Source organism: Alligator sinensis, unplaced genomic scaffold (assembly GCF_000455745.1).
Source record: "Alligator sinensis unplaced genomic scaffold, ASM45574v1 scaffold25_1, whole genome shotgun sequence".
In the NCBI taxonomy this organism is placed as follows: Eukaryota; Metazoa; Chordata; order Crocodylia; family Alligatoridae; genus Alligator; species Alligator sinensis.
The window spans coordinates 203,910-223,564 of NW_005843187.1; the positions used below are offsets into that span (position 1 = coordinate 203,910).

General features: G+C 44.8%; 2 protein-coding genes across 2 annotated transcripts in view; both read right to left on the reverse strand.

Annotated features, from left to right (window-relative positions):
• Positions 1-393: 393 nt before the first annotated feature.
• On the reverse strand, positions 394-10,427 carry LOC102384656. Its single transcript, XM_006037897.2, has 6 exons — positions 10,236-10,427; positions 10,008-10,046; positions 8,306-8,593; positions 7,033-7,362; positions 3,026-3,127; positions 394-926 (listed from the first exon to the last, which is right to left on the reverse strand). The coding sequence occupies exons 1-6, from the start codon at positions 10,264-10,266 to the stop codon at positions 766-768; spliced, it is 951 nt and encodes a 316-aa protein (XP_006037959.1). The 5' UTR covers positions 10,267-10,427; the 3' UTR covers positions 394-765.
• Positions 10,428-17,777: 7,350 nt separating this feature from the next.
• The window catches only part of LOC102384906 (immunoglobulin superfamily member 1-like), a 9,724-nt gene continuing 7,846 nt past the window's right edge, over positions 17,778-19,655 (reverse strand). Inside the window, exon 8 of the mRNA XM_006037898.3 lies at positions 17,778-18,641. Within this exon, the coding sequence (XP_006037960.1) occupies positions 18,553-18,641 (89 nt within the window). The 3' untranslated portion in view covers positions 17,778-18,552. The remainder of the gene's footprint in view (positions 18,642-19,655) is intronic.

Sequence of the window (19,655 nt, forward strand, 5' to 3'; positions counted from 1 at the left end):
ACTTTAATTTATTTAAGGGTTCCCCCTCCCCAGACACTAGCAAGTTGATAAAATCAATGTGAATTCACAAAATGTTTAGATGGCCCTGAATCCTTTTTTTTTTTTTTTTTGCTAAAATGCAAAATAAACAGTGAAAGCGTCACTGATCTTCTGACTCACTGAAATAACAGATGTTATAAGAATACAGCTGCACTGACAAGTGTCGTTTTCTGTGGAGTACCCCATTCTCTCTGGGTTTTCATCCAGATGACCAAAGTGGTCCAGCTGAATGGGTGAAAGCTTAATCCATTGAAGTTTGAAGGAGTGCCTTCCCTCTCTGTCAGCAGTGTGGGGTCAATGACACACATTCTGTCGTGGATGGAATAAACCCAGTGAAGAAATGGAGACAGGGAGACAAAGAGAATAAGGGTTTAATCATAGACTAGAAAGAGGGAACGTACACATTTTCACATAATTTTGAATGCGTATTGCAAATGATGTTCTGTTGAGATAATGAGAATAGAAATAAACTTCCCTTTCCTTTCTAGTTTTTTTTTTTTGGTTTTTTGGGGTTTTTTTTTTTTGCTTGCTCATTGCAAACAGACTGCTCTGGATGTTTCTGGTTTTGTTGAAGATTAAGTTGATGCAAAAACATTTTGCTTTTCCGGTAACATTTCAAGTATTTACTTGCTGCAATACTATTGGGATGGAGAACTGGCCAAGGGCCTTGTTGATCTTTGATTAAGGAAAGACCATTTACATTATGGATTTCTGGCATCAGACGTTTTACTCATATTCATTATGCTTGTATGACACTGGCTGAAATTGAAGCACATATCTAGGAGTATCAAAAATCCTGGAAGACTTTGTGCTTGACTTTTTATGAGAGAACGAGGCTAAGGACTTTTGCTTTGTCTGCATGTCATTCTTGGCATTCTCTTGGGAATCTGTGAATAAAAAGAAAATGTTATACCTGTCATATCTGTGATTAAGATGTGTTACGGTTGGAGTGTGTTTGGGTGGAAGACCCTTTGTAGCAAATACGGAAAACTGGGCTACAGTTCCCTGGATGTATCTACGCATGAAATGAATATGAAACAATAAACTCCTGAGTTTCATAGATTTCATAGACATTAGGGCTGGAAGGGACCTCGGAAGATCGGGTCCAGCCCCCTGCCCCAGCGGCAGAAAGTCAGTTAGGGTCAAAGGATCCCAGCAAGATGTCCATTGTTTATCGATGTTTATTGCTCCAGAGTTTATTGCTCCCAGGCGCATGTTCATACCACGTGCCTGGGAGCAATAAGCTCCAGCACAATAAACAGTGGAGTTTATTGGCATTTGAACATGTGCCTAGGATCACAACACATTGAGCCAGGTCAGAGCAGCCCTAACTGGCAGGGGGCTCAGGGGTCAGCCTTCCAGCCTGGAGCTGCTCCCTGCATCTCAACATGCTGAGGAAGGGCTGGCTGCAGCATGAGGGTGCTTCAGCACAGGGCTAGCCCATGCATTGAAGCATCCTCATGCCCCAGACACTCAGGGCAGCATCTACACATGCGCTGCTACAACGTTTTTTACTCCACAGCAGGATAGTACTTGTATCTACAAGTACTATCCTGCTGCTGAGTAAATTACTTTCCTTCAATCTAATAGGGCACACCGACATGTTTACTGTGCAGCTAATTAGTCTACTGCACAGTAAATGTCTCTTGTAGATGCACCCCCTGAGGACTCTGCATCACTAAAGGGCATGGTGTTGCAGGAAACAGGGTGGGGAGTACTCTGCCTTGGCAGTCACAATGCTGAAGTTCAGACTCCCGGGTGCTGTGATGCAGTGGGCAGCTGGCTGACACTTTTCCCTGCAGAAATTCAAGGCCCCAGAATGTTACAAGGAGGTGCTGTGGTATGGGGTAGAAGAGGGTGCGCTGAAGAGGGTGCTTTCGTATTCACTGCTGAAAACCAATGCTCCAGAATACCACTACGGGGTGCTGTGTTGCCAGGATGTAGGGTGTCTGTGTAGGGCAGGGATGTCAAACATATCGTCCATGGGCCAGATTGAGCCTAGAGAGCTGGGTCATCCAGCCTGCAAACTTTGCTCTGACCCTGGCTGCAATGGGGGATCTTTCGGTAACAGCAACCAAGTCCCTGCTGAGAACGATTGAAGCCACAGCAGCACTGCAAGAACAAGCCCAACACCAGCTTGTTCCCATGGTGGTAGCCAAGTGCCTGGGATGCTTGGTTTCTTCCTGCCCACATTATTCATTTGGCCCACAAGGCCCATTGATTTTGACACCCCTGCTTTTTTACCTCCCAATTGTTGCAGAAAAATGATACCCTAGAATTCCACTAGAGACACTTTGGCAAAGAGAGGAGCTGGGTGGTACAATAGGGGTGTTCTCCCTCCTATCCAGAGCAGACCACAGTGTCCCAGGTGGAGATGACAGGGTTCTGCGCTGCAGGTAGCAGCTGGGGATGCTCTCCTATCATAGCCAGTGCTGAGCCTAATGGACTGGGGTAGCACTAGGGTTAGCTGTGCTGTAAGTGCAGGATGGGTGACTCTTTAGGGACAGTCTCCCATGAATAGTTATGCTGGACATGCTGGTCTTTAATTGATATGTACATGGGTTGATTGTTCCCCTTACCATTTTCATTGATGCTTCTGCTGCCAAATACCTTCCTAAGAAGTCTGTTCCAGGAACCCTGCATCATGCTATGGCCCTACATTATTCATTTCATTCCATCTCTCTGAATCTGTCCGTCCTTGTAGCGTCAATAGGATTTAGCAACCTACTCTTCTCTCTCCTGAAATGATTGACAATGAACTTAAAGCTGCTACAGAGCTCCACCCAGATTTGGCTGCATCTCATCTGTGGATAAGCCATCCCAAAGTGGCACTAGAGCTTCGCTAGTTGCCTTACCCCAGAAAAGGTGGCATTTTAGACAAAAACGGCCACTTCCTCCTGGTGATTCTTATTTGGAGAACTTCAGCAACTTTCTTTTTTGTCTGAGCTATCTCAAGATGGCAAAATATAAGGAAGGAGCCAGTTACCTCCATGTTTCATGCAGATACAGGCAATCAGGAAGATGAGACCATTAATAGCGAAGAAGGACCCACCCACAGCAAGTAGCCTGGTCAAGGTGCATCTGAATTCTGCAAAAGTTTAAAAAAATGAGAAATATGATCCCCTGCCCTGTCTGTCTCTGCATATGTGTGTGTGACTGCTTCCTTCTGCTGGAGATATTAAGATTTGTTTTATGTATGTTTGTGTGAGTTGGGACAGGAGCATGGGGATGGGTAGGCAAGGGCAAGGTATAAAAGAGTGGTTCTCAACATTTTTAGACTCAAGGCACCCCTTGGAAAGTGCAAGTTCTTAGCTTTCACTTGTTTGTTGTATTACAGAAAGATAATAGAATAACTCTTCTGTTGTAAAGAACTCAGGAAGACTACAACAGGTCAGACTGTTTTGGACATTATGGATTCCTATTTGAAATCTCTGGGTTTATCTTGTGAATCATATGTAGGTCTTTGCACACCTAACACTGCTAATATTATTCAGCATCCCTCAGCACCTTCAAAAGGAAGTTGTGATGCCCTGGTTGAGAATCACTGAAACAGAAAGATGTAAACATCATACCAATATCAAATGATACCAATAAAAGCTGTAAGAGTGCACCTGCTTCATCTATATGCTACTATAACTATACAAATTCAGCAAAACTGTTGCAATTATCATTTATTTCATTCAAAGTGCAAATGACAGGGATTGAACTTGTGTTGCCTTGCAAAAGTACACCGGAAAGGCTCATATGACTGCCCCAGCTGCAGTTTTCCCTCCCCTTTCTATGAAGTGTATTTGTCCATAGCTAGAGTGAGTGACTGCTTCCCCTTGCTGAAAGAGATGAGAATTGTTTTGGGTACGTGCATGGGGACAGAGGACAAAAGGAAGGATATAGGAAAGACAGCTTACTGGTCTCGTTTGCAGATGATGCAAAACTGTGAGGGACTGTAGACACTTTGGGGGGATTAGGAAAGGGTTTCACTAAGCCAGAGAATTGAGACATAAACCAACATGCTAAATTCAACAAAAAAAATTGTGGGGTATTATACTTAGGGAAGGGATGTATTTGATAGCCATGTTGGTCTGAGACAAAAATTAAACACAAAACTAGAGTTTTGCATACTTAGGGTAGAAAATCCAAATGCACAAATAGTTACTGACTAAGCTGTAGGTTTCCCTAAACTCAGCATAAACCAGTAGCATGATGATATTGCAAAACAAGCAAGTATATTTTTAGGTTATGTTAACAGAAGTTTTACACGCACGGTTTGGGAAGTGTTAGGGTTGGTCTATCAGTGCTGGTTAGGCATCAGCTGGAGTATTATGTGTTCTTCATGTAACACTTTTAAGAAAGAAGCAGATAAACTAGAGAAGATCCAAAGGCAAAAGACAAAGATGAACTGGGTGCATTTAGTATGAAAAAAGGGCATTAAGGGGGAGTACAATAACCACTATCAAATATGTGACAGAGAGTCATAAAGACATCCTACCACAGAGAACAGGACATGATGCAGCAAAGCAGCAAAGCAGCAAAGCAGTTAGATTCAAGTTCAGGGAAACCTTTCTAAGTGTAAGACTCATAGGACAATGGAAGACGCTGCCCAAGGAAGTTGTGAGGCATTGTGACTTGTCATTTTATCATATGGTCTCCCTCTTCAGAGGTTTTCAAGAAGGGAAAAATAGGTAGCTATTAAGGGTGTGTGAAGCAGGCCCTATTCAATTCGGATTTGGATTCGGCCTGAATCGGGGACAGCGATTCGATTAATTGAGGCTGAATCCAAATCTGAAGATTCGATGCTGATTCAAAGAATCAGCGATTTGGACATAGACACAGCTTTAAATGTTTTTTCTACATACCTGGAGGTACATACCACTCGTGAACACCGAGATGCTGGGGCAGATGGAGTGTCCTGCAGGAGTGCAGGCCCCCGCTCCCTCCCAAGTCACTGTGTGCTTGGCAGCGAACCTGGAAGTGGACCAGAAGTACTTCTGGCCCAATCCTGGGTCTGCCAGGGAGCATGCAAGGGCCCCTCCCGTGCCCCCCCAGCTGGGTGATCGGCCACGGAGGGACCCCAGGTGCCCCTCAAGGAAGCACCAGTCACTGAGCTGTGGGGGCGTGGGGGCCCCCTGTGCACACTCTGGCAGACCCAGAAGTGGGCTGGAAGCGCTTCTGGTCCACTTCTGGGTCTGCTGCTGAGTGCGTTGGGGAGCCCCCCATGCTTCTGTGGGACACTGCCTGCACCCCAGCATTGCTGCATTCATGAGCCACCTGCCACCTAGAGGTATGTAGAAAAATTATTTAAAGCTGTGTTTATATCCGAATCACCAAATCTTTCCAAATCTCTCCGAATCGATTCGGAGGGTTCCGATTTGATTCAGAGAGATAAAAGGGTCCTCTGATTTGATTCAGATTCAGAGATTTGGCCACCAAATCAAGCTGAATCTCCGCCAAATTGAATCAGGGACTGAAGCTTCGCACAGCCCTAGTAGTCATCTGATATGGGTTGAGAATAGTACATCCTACATCATTTCTTGTCATTGTACCACATGATCTTATCAGTGTGTGTGTGTGTGTGTGTGCAAGCACATGTGTGTGTGCATGTGCATGTATATGTACCTACCGCCTCCTGTAGGGGGGGAATATAATCTACTGTGTGGATATATCCATATTATCCCCTCCTGCCAGAAGCATTAGATATGCCTCAGACCTGTTGCCTCTAATAAGGGTTATTCCTCATTCAGGACAGAGAAGAGAGCCCAAACTGACCAAGTCATTTATTTCAGTGATTAAGGTTATGTTCCATCAGCAAGACACAGAATCATGGGATCATAGAAAATTAGGGCTGGAAGGGACCTCAGGAGGTCACATCTAATCCGACCTCCTGCTCAAAGTAGGGCCATAATGGAGTTATACATTCCCTATCCCAATAGAGTGTTATGGGAGCTGCAGGCATGAGAAGGGAGATCAATACCAGCAGCATAACTAGGACAAGGCAAGTGGGACACCAGTCTTAGGTGTTTATACAGAGCAGGGGGCCAGCAGCAACCATCACCCTGTAAGCTATATTTTTTTTTCCTGGGGCATCTGGGAGATGCAGTGTTTTAGGATTCTCCTTTTCCTGCTCCAATTGGCTCTGCATGGCTGAGCAGTGCACAGTCCCCCACGCTCTCTCAGAGCAGGGCAGGGCTGGGGGGTAGGACCCTTCCCTGCTCTCCAGGCTAGTATTAAGTGGCAAGGGCAGCCCAGAGATTGTTGCTATCAAATCATAGAAGGGGCAGGCTAGGAGCCAGAGGGTACAAGCACAGAGCATTGAGGGGACATGGGTATGGCAGGGAACGGGGTACAAGGAACGACTGCCTTCCCACTCTCTCTCTCCACATCTAGTCCTAGTACCTCTGGACATATCTGCCCAGGGTGTTGAAATTGTTAGTTAAGCCTTTGAGAAGCATCACTTGTCATAATACCTTACTTGTATACAGCCTATCAAGCATCCTGTTACAGAAATATGTTGTGCATTTTTCTTTACTCTCCTCCTGCACAAATCACAAACAGCTAACTGACTACAGGGATGCCCCTAGGGCTTTCCCCTTCCCTCATTTTGTCTGTCCTTTTACTAAAAAACTGGTGCTTTCTGTGTGGCCACAAATTTTCAACAATTCAGCTACCAGATTCAGCACTTGGGATGACCATGTATCTAAAGCAATCTGTGAATAACATTCATGTTTATACAACTTTTATGTTTGTTAAATCTATGAACACATTAAATGAATATATAAGAATAACATTATAACATAACATTTATAACATTAGAACATTTATAACATAAGAATATTCTACCGTGTGTGTGTGTGTGTGTGTGTGTGTGTGTGTGTGTGTGTAATCTTTTTTGTATGAGGCTAGATAGATAGATAGGCAGGCAAGCACGCAGGCATGCAAGTGGGCAAGCAGGCAAGCTGGACTGGTTGCCTGACACACAGGAACTCATTGCAGCCTCACCTGCTATTGTAACGTTCACAGCTTGGCTTCTTTGAGATGTGACCCACCTTCCGCTCACCTTCTTCTCATACTCACAGGTGAATTCTCCCATGATGTTGGGATTTACACATGGGATGCTGAGCACAGAGTTCTTCTTAGAGCCACTCCCAGGCTCTACAGGGCTGAACTCAAAATCTTTATTCCCAGGAACAATCTTGGCACCATCCTTGTAAAAGTAAAACCTTTTCTCCTCAACATCTCCAGGAGATATACAAGTAATAACCAAGTGTTTTCCTTTGCTCACCACACCAGATGAGGGATTTACTATCAGTTCAGGCTGTAGAGGTAGATCTAAGGCATGGGCAGAAAAGTAGAGAGGTTAACAGGGAAGGGTATAGAAGATACATGGAGAGGATGCTTAAAACACAGCATGGTACTTTGAACCAATGCCTCTTACCACTTTTTAGACCCTGAGTTCTTTGTGCAGTAATTATTGAGAGTCAGTGATTTAATTCTTCTTCTTAAGACCACAAGAGGTTGGCACTATCTTTTCTTGACTCTTTGGTCAGTTATTTTTCTGGACATTTAGAGGTCATGTAGTTGGCATTTGGAGAGAGATGCTGGATGGCCAGGTTCTTGGCCTTTGGGCAACCATATGAAATTGTCATATTATTGTCAACTGAGCAGTCACTGGAAAGACTGATGGGACCTTGAAAATAGAGTGGCTGTGCTACTGTGTTGCCAATACAGTAGCCGTTTTGAACTACTATGCTATTAGGTCAGGGTAGTTATTTTTCTGGGAACAGTGTTTTAGTTGTTTGGTGGTTATGTTAAAAGGTAATGCTATTCCCTATTGCCTGGCCATGTTTAGTGTCCATTTTGTTGTGTGAGAAGCCACAGCATATCAGCATGGTATTTTTAAGTGGACTGCTATGTTTGCCAACCATGTTGTGACTAGTTGGCAGTCATGTTGGTATGGTCTGCTGGACAACAATGTTGCTGAGAGTTGAATGGCTGGAGAATATCCCATGGCATATACAACATTATGTAGATGATGTGTTTCTGATAATCAGCAAGGAAAGATGGGCCCTCATCTAGAATGGCATCAATAATGCAATCAGGCTTACAAAAAACTGTGTATAAGCAAGTGTTTGGAAGGATCATAAAAGTGGCTAAAGGGAGCGGAGTCCCTATGAAGTTCTGGGTGACAGACAGACAGACAGATGGGCAGATGGACAGAGGGATGGATGGCAGGGTACAGGTTATGAGGAAAGAGAGATAACAGTCAGCTTACCTGTAACTTGGATGGTCACAGGATTGCTACGTGAGGATTGCATACCGGATATAGAATATGTGCAGGTGTAAGATCCTGTGCGCGGTGGCCCCATGAGTGTCAGATTGACAGTGAAGCTTTTTCCAGAAGAAACAATTATTGTTGTGGCCCAGGAGACATCGCTGTAATATTCCATTCCATTAATCCGACCCACTGACGGAGGAGCAGAGCACGTAAGACCAACTGTCTCACCAGTGAAATACATCTGATACTTAGGGTGCAGGGAGAGGGATGGGGGTTCAGTGAAATCTGGGAAAGAAAAATTTCCATCATAACCAAGTCATAAGGAAGGGAGACTCAGAACTCAATGAAGAAACCCATACCTACCCTTACTGAACTCCCAGATATGGACTACAGGCAGGAAAGGCTGAAGGAATCATCACCATACACCCAGATTTAAGGCCCTGAACTTGAGGATCATGAGGGTGACACACAATGCAACTCTTTGTTTCTTAAAAGGAACTTTTGAGACACTCCAGTTGGGATGAAGAGTTTGGAAATGTAACCTCTTCTTTGGCAGAGTGGGGCTACATTAGTATAACTAAGTCAATGATGGTATCTGAAACAGCCCTTCATCCTCAGAACTGTGAGTCTCCTGATGCCTCTTAATGGGATGTTCACTCCAATCATCACTGTGCTAGGGGGAAGCATGAGTAGGGCAGGAGGGGAAGTCCATCCATGCTTGCTCTTAGAGAAGACACTGAGGATGATACACTTGCTTACACTCTTGGCAGGGCAGGAGAACTCCTACCCTCTTCCACTGCCTCTGCCCAACGTACATTTTAAGGGTGGAATGAGGTCACAGATTGAGAGTAGATTCAGTTTATTGTTGATCTGGTTCCCAGCCATCTTATCTGCCTAACTTCCCCAGGAAGTCCATGAAGTAGCTCAGAGGATACCACCTCAAGGAGAATAACAAGAAAAATGGAGAAGTGAGAGCATGTATTGGAGACATCATAGAGACCATTCAGAGCCCTGAGTCTCTAAATCCTCAATAGGACACAAGGGGTATTAAGGTGTCAGAAGCTACCTAACTTTGGGGAGATCATCAGTTCTCCTTCAGGAGACTTCAGGGCAGCCTCACAGTGATACATATAGCTTGGCTTCTGTGAGATGCCCTCACTTCCATTCTCTAGGAAAGGTTAAAAGAGAAAAGAGAAGTAGAAATCCTTGACAGATGTGGGGTAGAAGGGGAAGAGGAGTAATTATGTAGTAAGTCAGGTTTCCACAGTGACTATACAAGTTCCTAAAATGGTTTCAAACACACTGCTGCTATGGGCTGAGCTGAGAAGCCCCAAATTTATGAATCTAGAGCTGGAAAAACACCCTCCTGCCCTACTCAACTCCCCAGAAAGGGACCCCAACCTGCTCTTCCTTGGACTCTGTCTTTCTCAGCCACAGTGCCTCTGTCGGGATAATGGTGGAGACCTTCCAGCTCATTTCACCAACAGACTGGCAATGGCTACTTGATTGGAATGATTTCTGCCACAATTGACAACTAAGAAGTGACCTCAGCAACTTAGGAAGGTCTTGTCCAGAGAGGTCCTATAAATATCCCTGCCCTGGGCTTCTAATTACTGGAGCGTGAGAAGAGAAGAATCCAATTCATAGATACCCTTGGTTCCCAAAGAGATATCTCAGTAAGGGCAACAGTCATCATTACCTTTAGCTGACACCAGCCAGGGCACCATCCAGACAGAGACTGGAAGAGAGAAAAGAAGGTATGAGTACCTCAGAGTAGGATGAATGCAATGGAGGGGAGGGAATGGCATGGAAGAGTCAGGGACACTTTTGGAAAGGTGGAGAGCATGCTTCTACACCTTGGAATTGGATGAGGTTGATTAAAAAAACAAAAGAATGAACAAAAGAAAAATGAAAGGAACTCACTTACCTAGCAGAGGCAAGAGGACAGTGCGTTCCATGATGGCCTGAATCCTTGGAGTTTGGAATTGGGCTCTTAATTCTCCCAAAAGAAACAAGGTCCTTGTGCTCTGCTGAACATGCTGGGCAATGTGCGTTCACTCCCCCTGTCTTTTGATAAGACCATATGTGCTGAGATGGACTGTACACTGGCATGGAGGAAATGCAGTATTTCCTGAGAACTGCTGACCACAGTGTTTTGTCCGTTACTGTGTGCTTGCTGCAAGAGATGTATAAAACAGTACAGTTCAGGGACTAGAAATTGCTTTACTTTAGCCCTTAAACACCATGTACCATACTTATGTTCTTCTACAGCAGTGATTCTCAACTTTTTTAGATTCAATGCTCCCCCTCATTAGACTCAAGGCACCCCTCAGAAAATGCTTAGCTTACACATGGTTGTTGGAAAATGGGAAAAAAAAAAAGTAATTCTTTCATTGCAAAGAGCTTATGGACCACAACAGGTCCAAATGGTTTTGATCCTAGATTCCTATTGGAAATATCGGGGTTTATCTTGTGAATCATACATAGCTGTTTGTGTGCCTAACAGCTCTAATATTTGCAGTAACCCACAGCACACTTCAAATGACTACACAGCACCCCAAGGTACTGCAGCACCCTGGTTGAGAATCACTGTTCTGCAGCAACCATCAGCATGCTTTCTGGGCTCCCACGCAGCAATGACACACATCTCTTCTCTACATGTTTTGTGAGAGTCAGCACCATCATTCTTAGAAATGGGGAAGAGAAGGTTCTTTCTCAGCAAGTCCAAGAATAGAAACTACATCTAGAATCATAGATTTATATGTTTAGCAGGGACCTCAAGCTCTAATCCAAGCCCCCCTGCACAATACCTATCTAGGACTCACTGAAACTTTCCTGGGAAGCTTGTTCCAGTGTTATAGTGTTTTTAGAGTTAGGAGGGTTAATTTAGAGTTCATTTAAATTCATTTTTAATTTTAATTTTCTTTGCTTTGTTTCAAATCTACTATCCTGTGTTCTGCCCTATGAGGCAAAAAAAGAGAGTCATTTTTTCATCCTCTCTATGACAACCTATATAAATATTATTATTATGTTTCATAGTTTCATAGTAGCTAGGGTCAGGAGGGACCTGAACAGATCATCTAGCCTGACCCCCTGGCACAGGCAGGAATGAATGCTGGGTTCACAAGACCCCAGACAGGTGATCATCCAACCTTCTCTTGAATTTGCCCAAGGTAGGGGCGAGGACCACTTCCCTGGGAAGTTGGTTCCAGATTTTGGCCACCTTAGCTGTAAAATATTGCCTTCTGATCTCTAACCTAAACCTATTCTCCATCAGCTTATTACCATTGTTCCTCGTCACCCCAGGTGGTGCTGGGGAGAAAAGGGCTCTGCCTATTTGCTGTTGATCCCCCCTAATGAGCTTGTAGGCAGCCACCAGGTCCCCCCTCAGCCTCCTCTTGATGAGGCTGAACAGGTTCAGGTCCTTCAGTCTCTCCTCGTAGGGCCTGTCCTACTGCCCTCTCACCAAGCGGGTGGCCTTCCTCTGAACCCTCTCCTGAATTTTAATTAATGATCTTTTATTTTTTTTATCCAACCCAGTGGTTCTCAACCTTTTTAAGATTTGAGGCACCCTTTGATAGACTAATGGTACACCTCAGAAAATGTCATCTCTTAGCTTTCGCTTGATTTTTGACAAAAATACTAGAACAAGTCTTCTGTTGCAAAGAACTCAGAAAAGCCACAACAGATCAAAATGTTTTTAACATGATGGTTTCCTATTTAAAATTTCTGGGTTTGTCTTGTGAATCATATTTCCACTCCTAACATGGCTAATGTTGCATGGCACCCTGGTTGAAAATCACTGCTCCAGACTAAGATGTCACAGATTCCTCAGAAGAACACTTGCTTGGGACCCCCAGGCTAATAGTCTCTTGGTGTGCCCCTTGAAGCTAGCCCAGGCATAACTTCTAGAGAGTATGACACAATAATTCTTCGGACTCTGAGACCCAGTCTTTTGGTCTCCTCTGGTTTTCCGTGGTCCCCTTAGAGAACAACCTCTTGGCTTAGCTCTAAGGAGGAACTTTACCTCTTCAGGGGGATGAAGTCTGCCCCAAGATGCTGGCTCTGGATTTAGTACCCAGAGGGACCCACCCTCAGTCTGAGCGGGACCTTTCCATTTGATAATAGGCAAAGTTATTGATACACAGTTGTAACCCGGGCGGTACTCCAAGATGTACCCCCTCTCCAATTGAAGGGATCAGAGCAGATGCACAAGTGCTATGGGATGTGTAGGGACCCTCCTTCCCCTATAGAGCAGAGCCAGACCACCAATGGGGACTTAACCATATACCTTCTAATGAGAAAACAGTAGTGGGAACATAACATGTAGAAACCAGGGGGTATAGGGGACACTACGACACCCCAAGGGGGCAGGATTCAATAAAGGTTAGGCACTTACAATTATACACATATTCTTCCAGTTGACAAAAGACAGATTTAACAAAATATAAAACACAAACAGCAGAACAAACAATACTGGTTGGGGAAATTTAAAATGCGCAAAATACAACATGTCAAATAACAAGAAATATAGAGCCAAGGTCCCTGGAGGGAGGAAAGAGGGAAAACACAATGAACCCCTTCCACTGCAACAAGAACATCTGCCTGTTATTTCACTCACCCCAGCTGGGCTGTGAACTGAGATCTCTTATGTAGTAAACAGAAACACTACCACACAGCCACCAGTGCTAGCACTACTCCTAGCTGCTAGGGGTTTTGACCTTCCAGCAGTCCCTGCCTGATGTTGAGTTTCCTGGCCTCTTGTTGGAGCTGGGGAACCTCTCCTGCTGGCTGCAGCCTCTCCTAGAGGGATCCTGGAGCCCAGGTGGGGAGCCTGTCTTGCCAGCCGCACACCGTGCTGCTGAGGGTCCTACTGCTGCTTGCAGGTCCCACTCCTTCAGTTTCTTCTGGGGCAACTGCTCCTGCCCCGCTGGCACAGCTCTTGCCAGGTCTTTGAAACTCCTTCCTTGTGGTCCCTTGCTGCTCTCTCTTGAGAGAGCTGCGCTGCCCCTTTTATCCCCCTCCAGATGTCCCAAGAGGCCAAACAGGGGACATGGAGGGTGAGTCTCTGGGGTCTGATTGGTGAGGAAAGGGAATCCCAAGTCCTCCAATCATCTCTTGCACTGTCAAAACCCCTGGGCCAAATCATTACCAGCTAGCCCATCACACAGTGATAAAAGAAAAAAACAACCAATACGAACATTCAAGCAATTCTATGTATCTACCAAATCCTAGGACTGTCATCAGAGCCAAAGTACATCTGGCCAAGATGCAGGATACACTCTGAGGCTCTCTTACATGTCAGATGTCAGCATGTCATCAGCCTGGAGGTGGGATGCCAAAGCCACCCCCTCCCCACCCCGCAGTGTGGTGGATGAGATGGGATGGTAGTATACCTTCTGTCCATGGTGGCCTCGGGGATGCTTCTGGGGGACAGGAACCCCCCTTGGAGAGGAGGAGGACCAGGGCAGGATGGGGAGGGCCCCTTTGCTGCTTCAAAGTCCTTCTTTTGTATTCTCCTTCCCTCCTGATGATGCCTGTTGACTCGTCATCTATGGCTATCACTGCTTGGTTTCTCTCTGTATTTGTCACATGTCCATGAAGCTTATCACATGCACACATACTAATTTGGTCTTTCTGGGCCTTCCAATTTGGTCTGTTCCCTCAAAAACAGGACTCGGCCTCCCCCTGCTCTGGGGCCTTGTTAGCTGGTGCCACCTTATCTCATGTTATGGAACAGAGTGGCACATGGCCCCATTTTCCCAGACTGTGCTTGTCTGTTGGCCTTGTTGTGTTAGACAGCCTGTCTGCTTCAAAGGCTGTGTGAAACTCTGTATGTGTAGGCTCCTAAAAATCAATTAACCCCTGCTTCCAAACCTGAACCATTTGAATGTATGTGTGTATATATATATACACACACCTATAAGTCAATTCCCCAAAAGCAAACCTTTAAATACCATTCTTGAAACCCTTATATTTAAAAACCTTTAAATACCAAGCCAACACAAGATATATGCAATAACTTTGTTGACAGATGTGCAGCTTCCTGCTGTAACTCATGGTGCTTTACAAAAAGTGCCATGAGTTACAGTGAACACCCCCCACACACAGACACTCAAGAAAGGTTCACTGTTGGTTTGGGAGGGTGAGGGATCAAGCTCCACTTTGGAACTGATCAGGGAGGAGCTGCACGTCTGCAGCTTCTTTCCCTTAGCCCTGCCCCCCTCCTCCCCAGCTCTGATACTGTCTGCAGGATTGGAATCGGAGAAGGGAGGGGAGGGAGCTTGGGCTGGGGTTTGTCCAAACTGCACTGGAGTGGGAGTGAGAGTGGGTGGGTTTCCTCTCCTCCCCTTCCTTCTCCCCCTCCCATCCTGAAGACAGCACCTGGGGGACAGGACTGGGTTGTATCAGCCCAGCCCCAATCAGACAGAAGTTAATGAAGGTGCTCCATTTTGAAGCATGACTGGGCACTTTTAAAGCAGTCTGCAGCTGTGCACTTCTGTCAGGGCATGGCTGTAGAGTGCTTTCAAGGGGGCAAGTGCATGACAAATGTCGCTTCTGTCAGCGCCCACAGTAAAACAAGCAGCTCTTCATACACAAAACAACATTTATTGGTCAATAACAACCAGACAGCAGCCAGGCCACAGATCAGTTTCAAAATACCAATACTATTATCTTTTGTTCAAGCTTATCAGAGAAATGGAGTTAAGCAATATAATTACAACATGAACACATTTAAACTCAAGATATTATGAACAGTACCATAGCGTGTCACATAAGCATAGCTAGTTCCTTCATTCCTACCTTTTATGGTTTGAATTCCTACCACATTATCAAATTCTTGTCTCTGGACCCTCTCCAACTTATCTTCATCCTTGTTAAAATGCAATACTTAACATTAGAAACTGTGTTTTGACTTTTATCCAAGAGTACAAAGCTACATGGGAATAGATTTGGTAGAATTGTAGTTCATTGATTCACTGACAATCTTAGAAAAACCATATGGGAAAATATTCATTTTGGTTTCATCTGAAAATAAATTCAAATATAAAGAAATACATTTAAAACATTTATTTTGGAATGGAAGGAAACCTAGTTTAAAAACATTTTTTCAACTGTTTGAAAAGTGAAGAGTATTTGGTCAACAGGAAGCGAACCTTTTTTAAAAAGCAGAAATCACCCACTTTGCACTAATGACAAATAAAAATGTTTGGTTCACTTTCATCAAAAAGAAAGAACTGTTGCATTCCAGGCAAAAAAAAATGCATTGTTTTTGATACCCGTCAACTATTATTATTATATTTTAAAAAAAATAATTAAAGAAATGTCCCAAGCAGAAAAGTTATTTCAGACTGAAAAGAATGAAACATTTTCTTTACAAAATGTCAAATTATAAATATCTATTTTTTCAAGTATCTCCTCCAAATTAACAAGTTAGCAAAATGGACATAAATATAGGAAGTATTTTGGAATTGCTGAATGTATACTCTTTAGTGAAAAAATGTCTTGGTCTGAATATTTTGCTCCACTATATTTCTGGCCTACTGTAGGCCACTGCCATTTCAATTTATCTTGTTTATCCTTTTAGTACGTTCAATAACTTTTGTTTAATAACTAGGATACCTTCCAGTTTAATTTTACAAGTGCTGTGTTTTTCAAAATAGAATGTGTGTGCTTCTGGTGGTATATAGTGAGCTTTTTTGGAAAGGGATTGAAAGGAAAGAATGGGAAAAGGGAAATGTAAACAGAAGAGAAGGAAGAAAAATAAATTTGAAGAACAACTATACATGCAACATCTCTTAGGTAACAATTAGGGGTGTGCAAAACTGACTCTATTCGATTTGGATTCAGCCCAAATCGGGGACTGTGATTCAATTTGTTGATTTGGATCACTGTCCCTGATTCGATTCGGCCAAATCCGAATCTGAAGATTCGATGCTGATTCAGAGAATCAGCGATTCGGACATAGGCACAGCTTTAAATGTTTTTTCTACATACCTTAAAGTACCAGGCATTGCTTGTGAATGCTGCAATGCTGGAGCAGATGGAGCATCCCACAGGAGCACTGGAAGTACTTCCGATCCACTTCCTAGTCCGCTGGGGACTTCTCTGGGCCACCCCTGTGCTCTCCCAGCTCGGTGATTGGCCATGGGGGAACCCTGGTTGTTCCCCCAGGCCCAAGAGGCACCAGTCTCTGAGCTCACGGGTGGGGGTGGGGGGCCCGGCGCACTCTCTGGCAGGCCCGGAAGTGGACCGGAAGTGCTTCTGGTCCACTTCTGGGTCTGCTGCCAAGTGCGCTGGGGAGCCCCCCACGCTTCTGTGGGATGCATCATCTGCCCCAGCATTGCAGTGGTCACAAGCTACCTGCTACCTTGAGGTATGTAGAAAAAACATTTAAAACTGTGTCTATGTCCAAATGGCCAGATCTTTCCAAATCTCTCACAATTGATTCAGAGAGTTCCAATTCAATTTAGAGAGATTAAAGAGTCCTCTGATTTAATTCAGATTCAGAGATTTGGCCACCGAATCGGGCCGAATCTCCGCCAGATAGAATCAGGGATTGAAGCTTCACACAGCCCTAAGCCCTAGTAACAATGTGTTTGGCTATTTTGATACTCAGGATATGGAATCAGAGGACTATCCAGACAGGTTGAAGAATCACTCTACTAGTGTATATTATCATCCAGTTAAACCAGTGATTGGGGTAGGATAATAGGGAGGAAGTAGCTGAGCTCTCAGGGGCAGAACAATTGACATCAGGGGCAGTTTTGATGACTACAATCATTGAAGTACAGCTGTGGTGACAGATTCAGCATCCTGTGGGTTCCCTGTCTCTCCTTAGCCTCATGGATTCAGTGCAAGGCAGTTTCTTCTTGATAACCAGGGATCCGGGTTTTCCATTCACCATGGAACAATGCAGTAAAATGCAGATTTTCTCATTTTAAGCAGAAAAACCCAGATTTTCTCCTTTAAAGGAGAAAACTGCAGGAAACTGCAGCCTGCAAGGGGCTGGAAGAAGTGGGAGGAGGGCAATCAGCAGGGAGCTACATGTGCATGTGCACGCATACACCTGCACATGGCTGTGTGCCTGAACAAGGTTGTGCCGCTGCTGGGTGCTCTGTGAAGCTATGGCAAGGCACCGCCTGCCTGCCCAGCAGTAGTGGGGGTGGCAGTGTAGAGTTGTGCCCCTCACACCAACAGGGCTGGGGGGCTGTGGCTTGGGAGTGAGGGGCAATTGCATAGGCAGGGCACTGGCATGTCAGGGCTGCTCAGTGCCACAAAGCAGTGGGTGGGACAGCCACAGCTGGACCCGCATCCTGCTGAGCAAAGGAGGCAGGGAGAGCTCTGATTTTCCATGTAAAAAAGCCATATTCAAACATCCAAATGTATAGGTATTTAGAATGTATTTTATTATAGTGACTGAAGCACTAGTAGGCTTCCAAATTGCTTTAAAATTGTAAATATATCACTAAAGCATTGTGTTCAACTGATACCTATACATATAGTGGTGTTTTATTTTAATTAGAGATTTGGGGGTTTTGAATGAGAGAATTTGCAATTTTTAAACAAAGAAAACCAGAATCTCTGGTGATGACCAAAGGGGCCAAGTAGTCCATGGAAATAGCCAGCTACAACCCTGCTCAATGTGGGGAGGTCTGACTATTCAGAGTTTTAAGGTTTCCAGTGGGAAACCAGGTGGAGAATGAAACAACCATAGTGAAGGAAATGAGACTTTCAGGAGAATTTAATAACAAACTGGAGAGAGGACATGGAATTATAGAGATTTACATTGATTTAAACATGCAAGGCAAAGGAGAGCTTTTTCTGAGAAGTAAGAAGAATAAAAACTTGCTTCCTTCTTTCCTTGACCTCTCCCTCACTTCCCTTCTTCCTCTCTATCTTCTTTTCTTTCTTTTGCAAACATGCTCATTAATGCATGTATAAATATACCCATTTATGCGTGCATGAAACATACTTTTTATTTTCCTGGTAATATTTTTTTGTTGTTGTTGGAGAGGGGGAGCATTTTTTTTCTGCTAACACCTACTCGGCTGAAGAGTTGGTAGGCTGGTCATTGAGTGAGTCTATGGGCAAATAGCAGGCTTGAACAGAGTAGTCACAGCACACATTTTAGACTTTAGAGCTTTTCCCTCGTATTCCTGATCCTTATGTGACCAAGGGAGAAAATGAGGCATGTCACTGTCACTGTCAACAGGAGGGAAGCTGACTTCCTCCTGAGTGGATTATTGGGTGACTTGATTAACTTGAGACATAAATATAGGTGCATAGCTGCTGGGATCATCTTTATTGCGGAGTCCCCTCCACCTGGCACCTGGCAATAAGAAAAAACAAAAGCAATGAATTTTCCCACCCAGATACTGAGTTTGTCTCACAGTCTGTTTCTGTTTCACGCATCTGCTGAAATTGGTCATTTATGGGGATTATTTGGATAGGAGAAGTGGGGCAGCAGGCTGTGATTCAATAGGGGAATCTTCTCCCTTTGCAGCAGGATGCTCTATAAAGGGTTCTTGCATTCTGTACTAAATACAGAGCTCCAGCATGGCTCCAAAGGGGCTCTGTGCTACAGGGAGTGAAGTGAGGACTCTGTTTCTGCCCCATATTTTCCTTGAAGGCCCTTAAGCAATTTGCCCTAGAGTCTGTACCCAAACCACAGGTAGACTATTTTTTCTACTGATGTTTTCTTGCCCTTTAGATCTCTCCATGACCCTTAACAGTTCTATACAGTTTCACATCTCAGCTTGGAGAAGAGAAGACTCAGAGGGGACTTGATGGCAGCCTATAAGTATATTAGGGCCTGGAGAGTAGGCCTGTGCGAAACAGCTAGTATTCACTTCGGATTCAGGGGACAGTGATTCGATCTGGTGATTCAAATCACTGTCCTGAATTGATTTGGATTAATCTGATTCAGAGATTCATCTGCTGCCAATCCAAGATTTCATCTGCGCCAAAATCAGCCGAATCTCTGAACCACACAGGCCCCATCCCCTCCCACTCTCGATGACTGCTCCGCCCCACCCCAGCTCCTGGCTTTTTGAAAAAAAAAAGCCCACACTCACTGCCCCACACCACGTGGAGGGCTCTGCCACGAGCCCCCCGGCTGCTGCCTGCAGGGGGGGGCGATCCCCACTGCCCCATTGCCCTGCGCTGTATGACGGGGCTTTGCATGATCCCCCTGAGGCCCCAAGGCCGCTGCAGCAGTTGGAGAGTTCAGGCGGTGTGGGGGGAATGTTTTGTATGTCTTAAAGGGCCGGGAGCTGAGGCGGGCAGGGCAACCATGGGGAGAGCTGGGGGAGCAGGTGGGGGCTGGGAGTGTCAGGGGGATCTG

What these genes read in the sequence shown, in the direction of transcription:
- LOC102384656 (XM_006037897.2), bottom strand. Translation starts at nt 10,266, where the DNA reads ATGGAACGCACTGTCCTCTTGCCTCTGCTAG. An exon ending in TGTGACCATCCAAGTTACAG is followed by an intron (nt 7,363 to 8,305) that starts GTAAGCTGACTG and finishes CCCATGCCTTAG; the next exon opens with ATCTACCTCTACAGCCTGAA. An exon ending in TATCTGCATGAAACATGGAG is followed by an intron (nt 927 to 3,025) that starts GTAACTGGCTCC and finishes TTTTATTCACAG; the next exon opens with ATTCCCAAGAGAATGCCAAG.